Source organism: Archocentrus centrarchus, chromosome 22, assembly GCF_007364275.1.
Source record: "Archocentrus centrarchus isolate MPI-CPG fArcCen1 chromosome 22, fArcCen1, whole genome shotgun sequence".
NCBI classification, from domain to species: Eukaryota; Metazoa; Chordata; class Actinopteri; order Cichliformes; family Cichlidae; genus Archocentrus; species Archocentrus centrarchus.
Window position 1 is genome coordinate 21718302 of NC_044367.1, and position 18197 is coordinate 21736498.

An 18197-nucleotide genomic window follows, 5' to 3' on the forward strand; every position below is an offset into this window, starting at 1 on the left:
ACTATTAAGCATACCCAACACCTGTATATATTGTTCATATCAATATTAGTGTTATATATGTACTGTATGTTCTTGTCTCAGCAAAGATGTCTTTCTTTACTCTTAAGGTTGGATCACACATGTGTTTTATTAAAGAAATCTTCAGTTAAAGTTACATGTTTTTAATATATATTGATAAAATATTTTTTTAAATAAATTATCATCTGCTTTATCAATTTAAAATATGTCTTATGTTAAAAGTATTACATTTAATATAAACATATTACAGTTTTTTTTTAAATTGAATTAATTATGGCAAGTATGATTTCTTTTGACAGACTTTTTAATTCATGGTTAATGAAATTAGCTTCACAGACATTGTTTACCAAAACAAAAACAGTGGTACTATTTTAATAGTACTACATATTGGATGATGTTTACAAAGAAAATGTTGTAATTATTTCACAAGAATAGTTGTGATGTGATTTTTTTTTTTTTTTATCCTAGAAACTGCTGTAAATTGCTTCAGCATACTTCTTCTATATTAGGCTGCTTCATAGTGAGAGTTTCCCTCTGGCAATCATTCAGACTGGGAATCTGTTCTGTCTTCTGGAAGATGTGCACACATGAAAATGCAAAGGCAAAGTTTTAAGCCTTTTGGTGTACCCTGCATATTCAGATAATGGATAACATATATCCAGATGGTTTAAATTAAAAGTAAATTAATAGTCAGCTATTTCAGGATTGCCTTTTGACTTCATTCCCCACTTTTGCTTCACACGGACTTTTTTTCCAACATGCAGCAAAAACCTCCTGTGTGACTGGTCAGGAGAATCACTAAGTACAGGAAAGCTTATGGTACAGAAAGTGATGGTATTTTCCTTTTGCATATTCTGCATATTCATAATAGTAGGCAGACCAAGACTTACTGTATTGTTTAAAATACAGATACATTTCTAGTAAATTAGTAGATGGTAAAAACAGATTCCGCACAGTCATGTGAATTTGAAGCGTCGGCACTGTGTAGCTAGAACTTTTATTATGAAAAGTAGAGCCGGAAGTAGATGTATTATTGCACAGGGGGAAAACAGGTTGTATTTCTGGTAAGGGTGGCGCATCATCAGGCAGGAGCATCCAGAGGAGCAATAGAAGCTGTCTAATGGCCGCGGGTGAGTGTTATGAACTTATTGAAATAATCAACAGCAAACTGTGAAGCCATCTCTGTGAATGAAAATCTCCACATGTGCTTCCAAACTGTGCGCAGCTCTCACGTTTGCATCATGTCGGGCATTAATGTCATGTTATGCTGTGGCATGAACCAATCCGAGCAAGCTTCCCTCCTAACATATAATCAGCTACATGAGAAAACCTGCCTTCCAAAAGGAGGCGAGAAAGAGCCGAAGGAGGCAGCGAAGCGGTAAAGGCAGTGAGTCTGCTGGCTCATTTGACAAATACAGTCCAACGCTGTTTAAAATTTAAAATGAAAACAATGCAATGGTTTGCAAATCTCACAAACCCGTATTTTATTCATAATAGAACAGAGAAAACATATTAAATGTTTAAACTGAGATAATGTACCATTTTAAGAAAAAAAAAGAGGTAATTTTGAATTTGATGGCAGCAACACGTTTCAAATAAAGGAGATGTTTACCATTGTGTAGCATCTCCTCTTCTTTTAACCATAGTCCCTTAACGTCTGGGAAATGAGGAGACCAGCTGCTGGACTTTTGGGAGAGGAATGTCCTGGGTCTCTAGTGCTTTTGAGCTATGTAATAGATACAGTATGAAATTTAACATTGTATTGGTGAAACATGCAAGGCCTTCCCTGAAAAAGATGTCATCTGGATGGGAGCATATGTTACTCTAAAACCTGTATTTATCTTCCAGCACTGATAGTGCCTTTCTGGAAGTGCAAGCTGCCAATTCCATAGGCACTTAATTGAGAGGTGATAATTAGGACACACAAGAGACAAACCTGGGTGTGAATGTCCTCCAACAAAGCACAATGTTTTGCAAAGTATGCAAGAAAATTATTCCTGCTTACGGTGAAAACGGCAAGCTTGTTTCACAATTTGAGGTAAAAACACATCTTGGAGAACAACCAGACTATCACAGCACCCAAGGTGGAGATAAAAGCAGCAAATGATGTACAGCCCAAAAGGAAACACAGCTCAACGGACCATTGCTGAACCCACTAGTTACACTCTGTATCACAGGAAGAACAAATATGGTGGATGGAAATTACTGATTCGGTTAAATATTGTTTGGCCAAGTATTTGATTCCAATTCAAAGTGTGTAAACTTGTGCCATGTCACTGTATATAAGGCTGTGTCACTACTATTGTATTATAATGCTGTTGTGGGCACCTTGTAGCAGTAGATTCACACTTCAAATTAGGTAGTCTGTCATCAATGACAGTAGCTCATTGGAAAATAAGGATGGAAAATACCACTCACTTTGTTTGCACAAATAAGTGCTGTTGTCTGCAAGTTGCAATCACTGATATATTTTTTTCTATATCATTAAAATGTCATTGTCGCAGATTTACTATCGTTCTATAATTCTGAGATCTCGCCCAACCTTACTGATAGCAAAATAAGTCGCTCTCTTTATTCCAGAGGATGCAGCTTGCATGTTTTCCAAAAATAATTTTAGATTTTGATTTGTCTGACCACAGAACCTCTTTCCACTTTGCCTCAGTCTATTTTAAATGAGCTTTGACCCAGAAAAGATGCCAGCGTTTCTGGATTATGTTCACATATGGCTGCTTCTTTGCATGACAGAGCTTTAACCTGTATTTGTGGATGGCATGGTGAACTGTGTTCGCAGACAGTGGTTTCTGGAAGTGTTCCTGAGCCTATGCAGTGACAGAATCTTTTTTTTTTTTTCTTTTTTTTTCTTTTTTTGCATTTTTGGCCACAGCAGGTTTTATCGGCAGTGGAGAGAGAGACAGGAAATGGGAGAAAGATACAGGGGAAGACATGTGGGCAAATTGGCGACGGGCCAGAACTCAACCCTGTGCCGCAACGTGGCATATGTATGTGGTCACTGGCTTCACCACTAAGCCACCCAGGCGCCCGCAGTGACAGAATCTTACCTGTTTTTAATGCACTGCTTCCCAAGGGCCTGAATATCATGGGCCTCTAATAGTGATTTTTGGTCTTGCCCCTTGCGCACAGACTTCTCCAAATTCTGATGATATTATGTACTGTAGATGAGATATTCAAAGTTTTTAAAAATTTTACTTTGAGCAACATTATTCCAAATTAGGGCTGCAAGTATCAATTACCGTATTTTCCGGACTATAGAGCGCACCATACTATAAGCCGCACCTACAAATTTTTTGGAAAAAACTGGAAACGTACATATATAAGCCGCACCGGGCTATAAGCCGCTGGTATCTCCGCCGCTCTCGGTTTTCCACAATTACTCGGCACTCAGCAGAGGGGGACAGACAACCCCAAATTTGAGTTATAACAAGTCAATTCACCATTGATTCGTTCACGCCGAGCTTACGTGCAGCGGCTCTATTTCCCTCCTGTTGTGCCAGGTCGATAGCCCTCAACTTAAAAGCGGCATCATAGGAAGTTCTTTTTGTGGTTTCCATGATGAGGGAGTTTGAAAAAAATCTCTTTTGTGCCTGCTGCTAGCACTTGTTGGCGCTTTCTTCTTTGATTTCCAACTTTGACGTCCCATGATTCATATCCTGCTAAAGAGCCCCCTGGTGGTTAAAGAAAAATCCACAGAAACGCCGCACCGGGCTATAAGCCGCATGGTTCAAAACGTGGGAAAAAAGTAGCGGCTTATAGTCCGAAAAATACGGTACTTTAGTAAGCGAGTACAGGGTTCTAGTCAGAAAATTTTTACAGGCTGGCATGATAATACGAAAGGGGGGGGTGTCTCTCGGTACCGAATGTATGACTTGGGGGGGGTATGGTAGCTAACTGCTGAAATTCAGCGCGGCGCAACGGCACCTCAGCAAGGCACAGCGTCGGGCGATCAATTGCTGGCTAGAACCCTGGAGTATTCTATCAATTATTCCATTGATTAATCGAGTAATCTGTGACACCTGAGCCTCACAGTTTAAACGAAGCATTGAAGCAACAAATTTGTGTCGAGGATTTTTTATCATCGAATCATTTGAGTTACTCAATGATAGTTCCATAATTTGTAGATACATTTATTGCAGATTGGTGAACCTCTGCCCATCTTTACATCCGAGAAACTCTACCTCTCTTAGATGCTCTTATCATACCCAGTCATGTAGCTAACCTGTTGCCAGTTTACCTGTTATTGTTCCTCCAGCTATTTCTGTTTAGTGCAACTTACTTTTCCAGGCTTTTGTTGCTCCATTCCAACTTTTTTGAGACTTGTTGCTGCCACCAAATTCAAAATGAGCTGATATTTTTACGTTAAAGTAACATGTTTAAATATTTGACATGTTTTCTGTGTTCTACTGTTAATAAAATATGGATTTATGAGATTTGCAAATCATTGCTTTCTGTTTATTTACATTTTAAACCCAACTTTTTTTTAATTGTTTGCATATGGATTTTCCTGTGATTTGTGATCACTAGTATACAGATTATGGGCAAAAAAAACATAGTGGACTGTGGTTCATAGGATGCAGAGAATTGATGCTGTGCAAAGAAGGCAGTGCCCATCAATTAGCTGTCCTAAGTGAACGAACAGTAAGAGTTCTGCACTCACTCTCGGTCAGTGTTGAACATACTGGACAAAGCTGTACACCTGTATTTAAAAATCTTGCAGGTTCTTTGGGCAAAAGGATTGCTTGAAATGTTTGGTTTTGTATTTCCCAGTCTAAAATGGGTCAGTTCCTTGTGTGATGGTTTAATATTAACTATGCCATTTAAACACAGCACACATCTAAAGTGAAATGATCTAAAATGGTACCTGATTTTACAGCTAAAATTATAACCTTTCATCATATACAAATAGTGTAACCTGCAGTTAAAAGGAAATCTAACCTGTTGACTTTTCTGTAGTTGTTAATTTTAGGGGGGCGTAATATTCAGTAGTAGGAGAATGGTAGGGTGAGAATTAATTTGGGGAATCGTAAAGATGCATGATTCCACTAGCTGCACATACCAGAGGAGGAGCTACATGGCTCAAGTGTTTAGTAGTGTATTTTCTACAGAGATGATAACTGAAGATTCAGTTGGATGCTCACAACTGAAATAATTTTTTTTGTTTTCAGAGTAGCCTTGCCATAACAGAAAACACTCCAGATAATCGTAATTCTAAATTCTGAATGTAATAATTGAAGATAAGCTGTGTGGTGTTGGAGTGGTTAGCACTAGTAGGTACTTCAGCTTTCTCCCACAATCCAAATGACTATTCTGAATGCAAAGTTTGTGAGGCTGATGCAAACTCACACTGTTTGCTCCTTTTTCTGCTTAAACTTCTACTATCATACATATGGCCACAGTGTGTAATAACATGATAGAGATCTAGACGAATCTGCTTAGACTGTTGATACAAAGTGAACAGATGGATGGAAATGTAATTTTCTATAAGTTTAGATTAAAATAGATTATATTTAATAGTGCTGTGGATCTGCAGTGGTCTCTGATCTAACTACTATGGAGTATAAGCACCAGTGATAAGTGTCTGATTATGAAGTTATTGTTCTTAATTATGAATGTGTTTCAGTGTTCCCTGCAGATCTCCAGCAGCTATTGGTCATAAAAGAAGAGGTTCCCAATGAATGGAACCCCAGTGTGGACTCAAGCCTCTGGAAAAATCAAAAGAAAGAACAAAGTATTGGGCCGGAGGAGGATATCAGCAGGTTTCCATTCACTACTGTTCATGTGAAGAGGGAAGATGAAGAAAAGAAACCTCGATTCTTAAAGGTTCATCAAAGCCAAACTGAAAACAACAGAGAGACAGAGACCCGAGCTAGCAGCTCAGCTGAACAGAGGAAAATAGAAATTGATGAAAAAGACTGTGGACCATCAGAGCCATTTAGGAGCCCGCATCCATCCAAGTCTTCTGAGACTGAAGTCAGTGAGGATGATGATGATGATTGGCAGGAACCTTTGTCAGACTGTGGACTTGAAGCTGATAACAGCGACAGTGGGTTGAATAACAGCGGAATGCCTGAGTCAGGTGTAAATTATAATTTGGGATGTAACACTGAAAAAAAGTCTTTAAGCTGCACAGAGTGTGGTAAACAGTTTGTCTGTGAGCAGTCTCTTCAGAAACATGTGACATGTCATTCAGAAAAAATACCTTCGAGCAGTTTGGTGAATAAGAAAAGTTGCAGAGTGGAGCAAAGTGTCCATTCTCAGATGAAACGATTCGGCTGTGATGATTGTGGTAAACGATTCAACCAAATGAAAGATCTTAGAGTACACATGAGAGTCCACACAGGAGAAAGACCATTTGTTTGTGATGAGTGTGGAAAAAGATTTAGATATCAAGGAAGTCTGAAAGTACACATGAGACTCCATGCTGGAGAGAAACCATTTTCGTGCGATAAATGCGGTAAAAGATTTAGCCTAAAGACAAATCTTAACAGACACATAAGAGTCCACACTGAAGAGAAACCATTTAGCTGTGAAATTTGTGGACAGAGATTTAACTATAAAAGAAATCTTAACATGCACATAAGAGTACACACAGGCGAGAAACCCTTTAGTTGTGAAGATTGTGGACAAAAATTTAACCAAAAGATAGAACTTACAAGACACATGAGAGGTCACACAGAAGAAAAACCATATGTCTGTGGTGACTGTGGTAAAACATTTAGTTATCAATGTAATCTGAAGACACACATGGCACTTCACAAGGGAGAGAAACAGTTTGTTTGTGGTGTTTGTGGTAACATATTTAACCAAGAGGGAAATCTAAAGATACACATGAGAGTCCACACAGGAGAGAAACCATTTGGCTGTGATTTTTGTGGCAAAAGATTTAATCAAAAGATACATCTTGAGACACATATTAGAGTTCACACAGGGGAGAAACCTTATGACTGTGGTTTTTGTGGCAAAAGCTTTAGACACCAGTGTAATCTAAAGATACACATCAAACTCCACAAAGACTAGACAAAAACAAACATCCTGTCTCAGCATGATGCTGAAAATCTAATTCATGTATTTATTACTTCCAGACTGTCCTAAAAGTTCCCAGAAAAGCCTTCAGCTGATCCAAAATGCTGCAGGTAGAGTACTGACAGGGACTAGAAAGAGAGAGCATATTTACCCATATTGACTTCTCTTCATTGGCTCCTCTCTTAATTGAATAATCAGGCCCCATCTTATCTTAAAGACCTCATAGTACCATATCACCCCAGTAGAGCACTTCGCTCTCAGACTGCTGGCTTACTTGTGGTTCCTAGGATACTTAAGAGTAAAATGGGAGGCAGAGCCTTCAGCTTTCAGGCGCCTCTTCTGCAGAACCAGCTCACAATTTGGATTCGGGAGACAAACACCCTCTCTATTTCTAAGATTAGGCTTAAAACTTTCCTTTTTGATCAAGCTTATAGCTAGGACTGGATCAGATGACCCTGAACCCATCCCTTAGTTATGCTGCAATAGGCCTAGGCTGCTGGGGGATTCCCATGAGTCATTCACCTCTTTTCACTCTGTTTATACAAAAGTCTGCATTTAATCATTATTAATGTGTGTGATTATTAATCTCTGGCTCTCTTCCATAGTGTGTCTTTTGTCCTGTCTCTCTCCCCTCAGCCCCAACTGGTCATGGGAAATGATTACCCCTCCCTGAGTCTGGTTCTGCTGGAGGGTTCTTCCTGTTAAAAGGGAGTTTTACCTTCTCACTGTCGCCAAGTGCTTGTTCATAGGGGGTTGTTTTGACTGTTGGGTTTTCTCTGTAATTATTGTAGGGTCTTTACAATATAAAGCACCTTGAGGAGACTGTTGTGATTTGGCACTATATAAATAAAATTGAATTGAAGGGGGACCCCGACACCCATGAACAAATTGGTATATATTAGATCAGTATGATTCAAACCACTGCAGTGCAGTACCTTTAATACCTATGCTCTAATCTCTGTAATAAAATATTATGGTCAACAGTATTGAACGCTGCACTGAGGTCTAGCAGGACAAGCACAGAGATGAGTCCACTGTCAGAGGCAATAAGAAGATCATCTGTAACCTTCACTAGTGCTGTTTATGTACTATGATGACTTTTGAATCCTGATTGAAACTCTTCAAATAAACCATTTCTCTGCAGATAATCAGCTAGCTGTTTCACAACTACACTTTCAAGAATTTTATAGCTAAAAGGAAGGTTGGAGATTGGCCTATAATTAGCTAAGGCAGCTGGGTCAAGTGATGGCTTTTTAAGTAATGGTTTAATTACTGCCACCTTAAAGGCATGTGGTCATAGCCATTTAATAGCGATAGATTGGTCATATTTAAGATGGAAGCATTAACTAATGGTAGGATGTCTGAGCAGTCTTGTAGGAATTGGGTCTAGTAGCTGTGAACCAGTGATTGTTTTTTCAGTCTTTTAGGCCCCGTTTACACCATACCGTTTCAAAATGAAAACGGCACCGTTGTGATGCGTTTCGGCCTCCCATTTACACGAGAATGGAGTGAAAACTATACTTTTTTGGAAACGGGCTTCAGAGTGGGGCACTCAAACACGGTTATCTCTTTAGGAGATCTGTTTCATAATATGTAACTGGCTTCATCATTCTGGTAATCGATGGCAGTCTGTTAGTCAGACGTAGGCCACTTTAATATTCCTCATGGCTTCATTCATCACTGCTCCAAGTTTTGTCCATTTATGGATAATGGCTCTCACCGTGGTTCCCAAAGCCTCAGAAATGTCTTTGTAACCTTTTCCAGACTGATAGTTGTCAGTGACTTTGTTTCTCATCTGTTCTCGAGTTTCTTTTGAGCCTTGCATGATTTGCTGCTTTTTGAGATCTTTTAGCCTATTTCACTTTGTCAGACAGGTTCTATTTAAGTGATTTCTTGATTGAACAGGTCTAGCAGTAATCACTACTGCTGTTGTGCCGCAGGAGTGGACAACTCTATAACTTTATGCTCTCAGATGTATCATGCTGTCTGATGCTGCAGCAATGGTAAAAAAAAAAAAAAACGACGCAGTTGCAACAATGTAACTATATTGTAATGCTTCCTGAAAAACTAATTTTTGGTGAGTCTCGTTAATCAGTCCTGTCACATGTTCTTTATTCCGTCTTCACCGCAGAGCAAATTTTAACTGTAAAGTTGTATTTTACAAAGATTTCACTCTTGTCATAGATGTGAATTTGCAAATTGCAAATTACACAAGTACTGTGGCCACCTCTGTTACAGTTGTAGTCTTGTTGAAATGAGTCTGTGAGGAACATTAAAAAGTCTTTTTAATTTTATGATTGCTAATTACAGCTTTCTCGCTCAAAACGTGACCAATTCCCAACACTTTTAATGTTTTAGACCCCAAAATATGAGAAATTTAAACAGCTGACTGAGTGCTTACCACCGGCAGTAGATTTGGGCATCATTAATAGCATTGCAGGTGTCAGTAATGACTCTTTCTGTTTTCAAAATTGTTTTCATTTGCTCATTTCTTAACTCCTTACTTGCTTTGTGTCACGCAAGATCATTGAAATCCACATTTCCAAACTGAGTAAGAAATGTTAACACACATATTTTTTGTCATGATGGAAAATTCAGCCAACACTGCATCACAGGCCCTTTGAACAGTTGAAGAATGCAAAGATGGGCTCTGTTATTGTCAAAACTGTAATTTATTTTAGTGTAGTATATTAAAAAAATGGATGCACAGTCCAAGGGGTGCTGTTGATTTCTTTGTTATTTTCCTTTTTCAAGTATTGATCAGTATTTGTGGCTCGGTAGTGGTTTACACATTTGCTTAACACATGAAATGTTTGTGTCTCCAGACCAGGAGGAGACACAAATTCTTGGGAGGGTTGTGTCATGAAGGGCATCTGATGTAAAAAATCTGTATAAAATCAAATATGAGGATCCATCTGCTGTGGTGACCCTTTGTGAAGAAAGGAGCAGCCAAAGGAAACCTCTGTATCATAAGCATATATTTGTGGTAACATTTTTTTTTTTTTTTTTAATCTTAAGGGAATGATTTCTGCTAATTTCTAATTGTATCATCCAGCCAACAGAACAGTGAGCTTATCATTATTCATCACTCCTGTTACAGTATTGGTCAAACTTGCACATAGTGATCACCTAATGGGTCTTCACCAAAATTGTGTTTAAAGTCAAGGTCACATTTGTCACTCTGCACGCAACAGCCTGTAAATTGTGATAAATCATGAGCCAGATCTTTTAATACATTAAAAAAATTTTTAATTTGTACAATAGTTAATTTTTGTTTTGTTTTGTTACTGAATTCAGTAAAAAATTTCAAGTCAAGCCAAGGTTGTTTATATCACACATTTAGTCACAACAGACATCAACCAAAGTGCTGCACAACAGTCAAGAAAAATTAGTAAACAGATTTACAAACAGTAAGAACATAATTTAAAAATAATTAGAAATAGGCTATACTGCTCACAAAGTGACACAGTTGAAAATTAAAACTAAACTGTAAAGACTAAAGCAAAAAGGTGAGTTTTTAGTTGAGATTTGAAGCAGACAGTCCTATCCAAAAGGGGAGGCTGCTGAATAGCTAACTAAGCATTTAAAAAAGGGGTGTAAAACTTTAACCTTTCTGATAGCTACTTAGAGGCAAGCCCATGCAAGCATTTTTAAATGAACAAATGGATTTTAAAGAGAATCCTAAACTGCACAGATAGCAAGTGTAATGATGTGAAGTTAGGAAGGACATCTGGTGTAAAAAAAAAATTGCCAAATATGTGGGCTACCTGCTGTGGCAACCCCTTGTGGATAAGGGAGCAGCTGAAAGCAGCTGATTCTTCTTTTCCTTTGTCAGGAGTCTAGCAGTGTCTAGAATTAATTCTAGGAGTCCAGGTCTAGTCTCTCTAGCTCATAACATCCTGGAACTGCCCAGGTAGTTTTAGCTTTTTGGACTAAGACATCTCAGACTCTGCTGGAGGTTCTGCAAAAAAGATTGCTGTGGATTCAGTTTTGGCACTATTTGAGGTGAAAACACCCACCCTGGAATTGTCATCAGTATACACTGATTCAGTTTGTGCAATTATGAGCATGGAGACTTATTTTGTTGAGCTTGATACAAAATAAGCCACCAACCCACCTAATCTTGCTGATGTAACAAAACAGCTGGAAAAGCTCAGATTCTCAATGAGAGAAAATGGTAATTTATTTTATGTGATATGGCAAACGTTTGATTATTTTAAATTCATTTCAATTCAGTTTTATTTAGATGCAGTGCAGGACTCCAAAGACAAGACTGAACTTAAAAATATGCAGCTTTATTTACTGCTAAACTCAGGGAAGGAATGCAAAATATAAACGGTCAGGAGCCAGGAAGACACAAGGGACCACACAGCATAGGGAAGCCAAGGACTGAGGAAAACACAGACAATATATAAAAGAGGTTAACAAGGTGAGAGTGGAGACAGCTGGAGAGAACAGTGCAACTGAATGACACTAATGAGACAGGGAAGCAAAACTGAACACAATATACACAAAACAAGGGACTGGCAAAATAAAACAGGAAGACAGGAAACCAGGAAACCAAAATGCAGACTTGATACAATACTGGGAGGAAAGCACACAGAGGAATCCAGGGAAGTTAAACTAAATACAAAATACCAGAGACAGAGGACTAGGACACAGAAGGCCCAAACCAACATGGGAACACAGGGAAACCAGGAATCAAATATAAATAACCTATAACTTATATAGAACATAACCCAAATAACTAAACTAAAAAGATTTAAAGATACAAAGAAACCAACGAGGAATTACTACAAAAGATACAAAATTGCAAAAAATGATACTCAGACATAAAACAGAATTTGAATGTCCAAACAGAAAATGCTGGTTCCTAGACCCAGGACCTTGACAATCCTACACTAATACAGAGAAAACCCAAAGCAAGCTCTTGGTGACAGTGAAAAGGAAAAATTCCCTTTAACAGGAAGAAATCTCCTGCAGAACAAGCCTCAGGAAGAGGCAACCATCTGACGTAGCCAGTTGTGGGTGAAGGGAGCAAGACAGGACAAAAGACATGCTGTGGAAGGGAGCCAGAGATTAATAATAACAAATAACAAATATTTTAACAAATCAAAATCATGAAAGACTTGAAAGAGAGTTGAAAAAATTTATATTTTTAAAATGAATATGTACAGTGTGCTCTGAACTTGTAAAAATGTTCACATCAATAGAGCTGAATTTATGTATGTTGTCCTTCAGCTAAACCTTTGACCACAGCAACAACATACATTGTTGTGTTTGCATCTGCAAAGAATGATTTTTTTTTTTTACTGCTAGGGTTTCTACTATTAACACTCTTCTCTTGCTCTGTGTGTGTGTGTGTGTGTTGTTGTTGTTGTTGTTAAATAAACCTTAAACTGAAGTTACAACATATTTGTATTACATATTGATAAAATATGTCCACGATGACTTTTACTTTTATATTCACCAGTTAACCTAATGTGTATGTCTTTGGACTGTGGAAGGAAACCAGGGAGAACCCACACAGACATGGGGAGAAAATGCAGACTCCCCCAGACTGGATTCAAACCCAAGACAACAAGGTTTTGAGTCTTGGATTCATGCGCTAACCACTGCACCACCATGCTGGCCTGCATTTTTTTATAATTTAATAAATAATAATGGCAAGTGTGCTTTCTTTTAACAGATTTTTTTGTTGTTGTTGTTCGTGGATGATACAATTAGCTTTATAGACATTCTTTACCAAAACATGAATAAAGCGATTCTTTGTATAGGCCTACTAAAAATGTGTTCTATCTTATTAGTACCAAATATTATAATTGTTTCAAGCCAAAAAAATATATATATATTCATTTCACAAGAATAGCTCTTAACCAGTAAAACATGTTTCCAGAAACTGCTATAAACAAATTTCTGTACACTGCTTTATTAAGCTGCTTCATGTGTGAGTTTCCTTCTGGTAAGCACTTAGTCTGGGAATCTGTTACTTCTGTGTTACCTTGTTAATTAAAGTAGATAATAACAGATATCCAGTATAAGACTTACTTACTGTATGCAGATAAATTAATAGCTGACTGTCTCTAGATTACATTTTGCCTTCAGTCCCTCTTTTGCTCCACACAGACTGTTTTCCTGCTTATGGTATAGAAACTGATGATCGTTTCCCTACAGATTCTGGCATATTTATATAAATTTAAAGAATAGTAAGCAGTGTGTGCCTCTAGAACGTTTATTATGAAATGTAGAGACCGGATGTAGGTGTATTGTTGCACAGGGAGAAGACAGGTTGTATTTCCGGTATGGGTGGCGCATGATCAAGCAGGCGGATCCAGAGGAGCAGTTGAAGCTGTCTAATGGCCGCGGGTGAGTGTTTTAAATTAGTTAAAAATAATTAACGGCGAACTGTGAAGCCAGCGAATTTTTTGTGAATGAAAATCTACACATTTGCTTCCAAACTGCGCGCAGCTTGTCACGTTTGCTTTATGTCATGTTATGCCATGACGTGAACCAGATTCTCTCCTATTTCTAACACACACCGATCACACTAATTATCTCTTCATCATGGCACCTGTTAGTGGGTGGGATATATTAGGGAGCAAGTGGACATTTTGTCCTCAAAGTTGGTATGTCAGTAGAAGGAAAAATGGGCAAGCTTAAGGATTTGAGTGAGTTTGACAATGGCCAAACTGTGATGGCTAGATGACTGGGTCAGAGCATCTCCGAAACTGCAGCTCTTGTGGGATGTTCCTGGTCTGCAGTCACTATCTATCAAAAGTGGTTCAAGGAAGGAACAGTGGTGAACCAGCAACAGCGTCATGGGCAGCCAAGGCTCACTGATGCACGTGGGGAGTGAAGGGTGGCCTGTGTTGTGCGATCCAACAGATGAGCTACAGTAGCTCAAATTGCAGAAAAGGTTAATGTTGCTTCTGATAGAAAGGTGTCAGAATACACAGTGCATTGCAGTTTGTTGCGGATGCATAGCCACAGACCAGTCAGGGTGCCCGCGCTGACCCCTGTCCACTGCCAAAAGCGCCAGCAATGGGCACATGAGCATCAGAACTGAACTATGGAGCAATGGAAGAAGGTGGCCAGGTCTGATCAATCATGTTTTCTTTTATGTCACATGGATGGCCAGATGCATCACTTACCAACAGAACACCTGACACCAGTATTTGCTATGAGAATATAGCCCATGTGTAATAAATACACATGGGCTAGTATAACTCTGACCCACTGACCTGGAACTGCTGAAATGCTTGGACCACTGAATTATTATTAACATTAACTAACTATGGGCACCTCTTGGGTGAGGTTTTCCGGGCATGTCCTGCCAGGATGAGGTCCTGGGACAGACTCAGAACACACTGCAGAGATTATCTCTTGGCCGGCCTGGGGGCACCTCAGTGTTCTCTCGGATAAGCTGGAGGAGGTGGCCAGGGAGAGGGAGGTCTGGGTTTCTCTGCTTAGGCCCTGGATGGATGGATGGATGGATGGATGGATGGACGGATGGATTATTAACATTAATTTTTAACATGTACACCATCAGAACGTGTGTTTTCTGCAGGTAGGAAATGTTACATCGAAGCACAGGGTAAACCCATGTTCTAAAAATGTTGATATGCTTAGTTCATGCTTTAAAGGCTTACAGACATGCATACTGATTCATTCACTAGTAAACACTCCAACACACACACAAAAACTCATAAGCACACATCAAATTTACCTCATCCAGGTGACACTTTTTGATTTTTTTTTTTTTTTTTTTTAAATATGGCACATAAATACAATGAAAGGGTTGCTTTTTGTTGCTTTTTAAACTATTAAAAATATTTCTAAATGAACAGTTTAAAAGACCTGTGTTTTTTCTCTTTTGAATATTTTTTGATTATTATTTATTATTCCTCAATAAGACAAAAGTATTTCTTATCTGATTAAATTGATGGAATAATTTGTTGAATACTCGATTACTAAAATAATCGACTACTTCTGATCACAACTGTATGCAAAATGTATGAATGTTGTATTATCTAATTCTAATGTACTGCTAAGTCCACTGGAACACAGAACACACCAATAATACCCATTCAGTCAATCCAGTTAATTTCACTTTGATTTGGTGACAAACTAAAGCAATTTGCACATCTCCTTTATTATGCTTTGTAACAGTAACCTTTAATGGTTAAATATTTAAAGTTTTGTAGGGTGCCAGGGTGGCTCATAGTTTGAGCATGTGACAATATATGCCACCTGTTGCCATTCACCAAATCAGTCTGTTATTTTTTTTATGTTCTTTAAGAACATAAAAAAAATAACAGACGTTAGCATCATCTAATAACATCTCTGATTGGAGTAGGTGGCACTTACAGGGATTTTTTTGTGTATAATAAGAGCCATATGACTTGTGAAATGAACCTTTTTAATGTGACTGTGTTTAGATCCTGAAACAGAAAACCCTGCTTAACAAAGAAAGTTGATAACCACCATTGTGATACCTGTCACCCCCAGCAGGGACTTTAGGTTTTGTCAAATGCAAAGAAAGCCAGACTGTGTTGAACTTTATTCATCGCATACACCTCAGCACACAGATTGGTGGTACAAAGTGGACATATGGCTAGACATTTCATTTTGCGTAATTTATTTTCCCGAAGGTTGCTGCCAGAATCTTTTTGTTTTCTCAGTATTTTGATATGCTAGAGTGCTGGTTATCTGCACATGGAGTAATAACACCAGCAATAACTGTGTGATTATAAAGTTTCCTTTGTTCATTATGTGTGTGTTCAGTGTTCCCTGCAGATGTCCGACAGCTGTTGGTGATAAAAGAAGAGGTTCCCCGTGAATGCAACCTCAGTCTGGACCACCACGACTCAGAGCTCCCCCACATAAAGGAGGAACGGGAGGAACTCTGGAACAGTGAAGAGGGAGAACAGCTCAATGAGCTGGAGGAAAGTATCACAGAGTTTCCATTCACTGTTGTTCAAGTGAAGAGTGAAGATGATGATGAAAAATCTCAGTCCTTACCACTTCATCAAAGCCAAACTGAAAGCAACAGTGAGAAAGAGACTCCAGCTAGCAGCTCAGCTGAACAGATGAAAATAGAAGGCTGTGGATCACCAGAGCTAGTCTGGGACCCACATCTAGACCGTCATTTACAATCAAATACAGATGGACAGCCCTCAGAGTCTTCTGAGACTGAAGTCAGTGATGATGACAATGATCATTGGCAGGAACCCTTGTCAGATTGTGGATCAGAAACTGAAGACAGCAGATTACCTGAGTCAGGTGTAAATAATGATGTGGGAGGTAACATTGCAAAAAAGTCTTTAAGCTGTTCTGAGTGTGGTAAATGGTTTCTCTGCAAGCTGTCTCTACAGAAACATGTGACATGTCATTCAAAATTGGTTAATAACAAATCTAGAGTGGAGCAAAGTGTAGATTCTCAGATGAAGCGATTTGGATGTGATGATTGTGGTAAACGATTTAACCAAAAGAAAGATCTTAGAGTTCACATGAGAGTCCACACAGGAGAAAGACCATTTGGTTGTGCAGACTGTGGCAAAAGATTCAGATATCAAGGAAATCTGAAGATGCACATAAGAGTCCATGCAGATGAAAAACCATTTGGCTGTGCTGAGTGTGGTCAAAGGTTTAGCCGAAAAACAAATCTTACCAGACACATGAGAGTCCACACTGGAGAGAAACCATTTGGTTGTGACGATTGTGGCCAAAGATTTAACCATAAGGCGAATCTTAAAATACATATAAGAGTACACACAGGGGAGAAACCCTTTAGCTGTGATGTCTGTGGTCAGAAGTTTTACCAAAAGACAGATCTTAAGAGACACATGAGAATTCACACAGAGGAGAAACCATTTGTCTGTGATCACTGTGGTAATACATTTAGATATCGGTGTAATCTGAGGAGGCACATGGCACTTCACAGGGGAGAGAAACAGTTTGTTTGTGGTGTTTGTGGCAACACATTCAAACGGGAGGGAAATCTAAAGACACACACTAGAGTCCACACTGAAGAGAAACCACTTGACTGTGATTTTTGTGGTCGAACTTATAGACATCAGTATAGTTTTAAAGCACACATGAAGGTCCACATATTATAGAAACTGCATTGTTGCACTATACAACATTTAAAACAACACAGTTATAATATTAAAAACAAACACTTGACAGAAGCACTCTAAAAAAAAAAAAAACATGTTATGAACATTTTATTTCTGACTGATCCGCAGTCCCAGATTTTATCTGTGACAGCGGTGATTCATTTTTAAAATAAGGAAAAATGTTCTAGTAGGGCTGGACAATATGTACTAAAAATAATATCTTGATATTTTTTTAGCTGAATGGCAATATATGATATATATATCCCGATATTTTTTTCTTCCCAAAAGATATAAACAAGAAGGCACTTCTGAGCTACATGTCCCAAATGTCACACAGGCAGTTTTATTAACATTCAGCTGTAGATGTACATGAGAAATTGCTCAAAAATAAATTATAGGCATATTTAAATAATAATGCTCCTCTAATAAATTAATACTTTTTCCCCCCATAACAAAAGACTCACAGCTGTGTTATTAAAATATAAACAAAAAAGATACAGAGCAAAAATAGCAAAAGGCTGACTTATTCTTTAGAAAGCCAGTCTGCAATGAAGTAGACTTCACCAAAGTGCTTCCTCCTGTGTGTACTCCTGTACATCTTGTACTCTGTGCAAATAAAACATGTAAACAGACTGAATGAACAAAATTCCTTCAGTTAGCAGGGTTTTAGCCAGCTCAGTAAATCCATAGACATATGCGCTGACGTATCACAGCAACAGGCCCACCTGCTGACTGCGGAGTCTACGTATCCGCCCGCTGCATCACGAACACACGAAAAAGAGCCATTTCCGCTATTAAGGTCACGTGACTTATGGTACAAACCAACTTTCGCTATGGAGTTGTGGTATGGCGGCGTCCTCTTACCTGCAGCCAGGTACTCTTGGGGGTCCAAGCGATACCAAAGCGTACAAATGGACGCAGTATGAAGGCTGTATGTACACAAAACACAGCAACAGCAGAGGACTTCAGGTTTCCAAAACACTCCAAAAGTCACCAATGTCACTGGAAAAGTCACTGAATTTG

General features: G+C 38.6%; 2 protein-coding genes across 2 annotated transcripts; both read left to right on the forward strand.

Annotated features, from left to right (window-relative positions):
* The first annotated feature begins 1064 nt into the window (after positions 1 to 1064).
* Positions 1065 to 7139, forward strand: LOC115772957 (zinc finger protein 501-like). Its single transcript, XM_030719422.1, has 2 exons — positions 1065 to 1148; positions 5654 to 7139. The coding sequence occupies exons 1-2, from the start codon at positions 1139 to 1141 to the stop codon at positions 7048 to 7050; spliced, it is 1407 nt and encodes a 468-aa protein (XP_030575282.1). The 5' UTR covers positions 1065 to 1138; the 3' UTR covers positions 7051 to 7139.
* Positions 7140 to 13366: 6227 nt separating this feature from the next.
* LOC115772958 (oocyte zinc finger protein XlCOF20-like) lies at positions 13367 to 17591 on the forward strand. Its single transcript, XM_030719423.1, has 2 exons — positions 13367 to 13422; positions 15841 to 17591. Exons 1-2 carry the CDS (start codon positions 13413 to 13415, stop codon positions 17172 to 17174), a joined length of 1344 nt encoding a protein of 447 aa, XP_030575283.1. The 5' UTR covers positions 13367 to 13412; the 3' UTR covers positions 17175 to 17591.
* Positions 17592 to 18197: the final 606 nt, after the last annotated feature.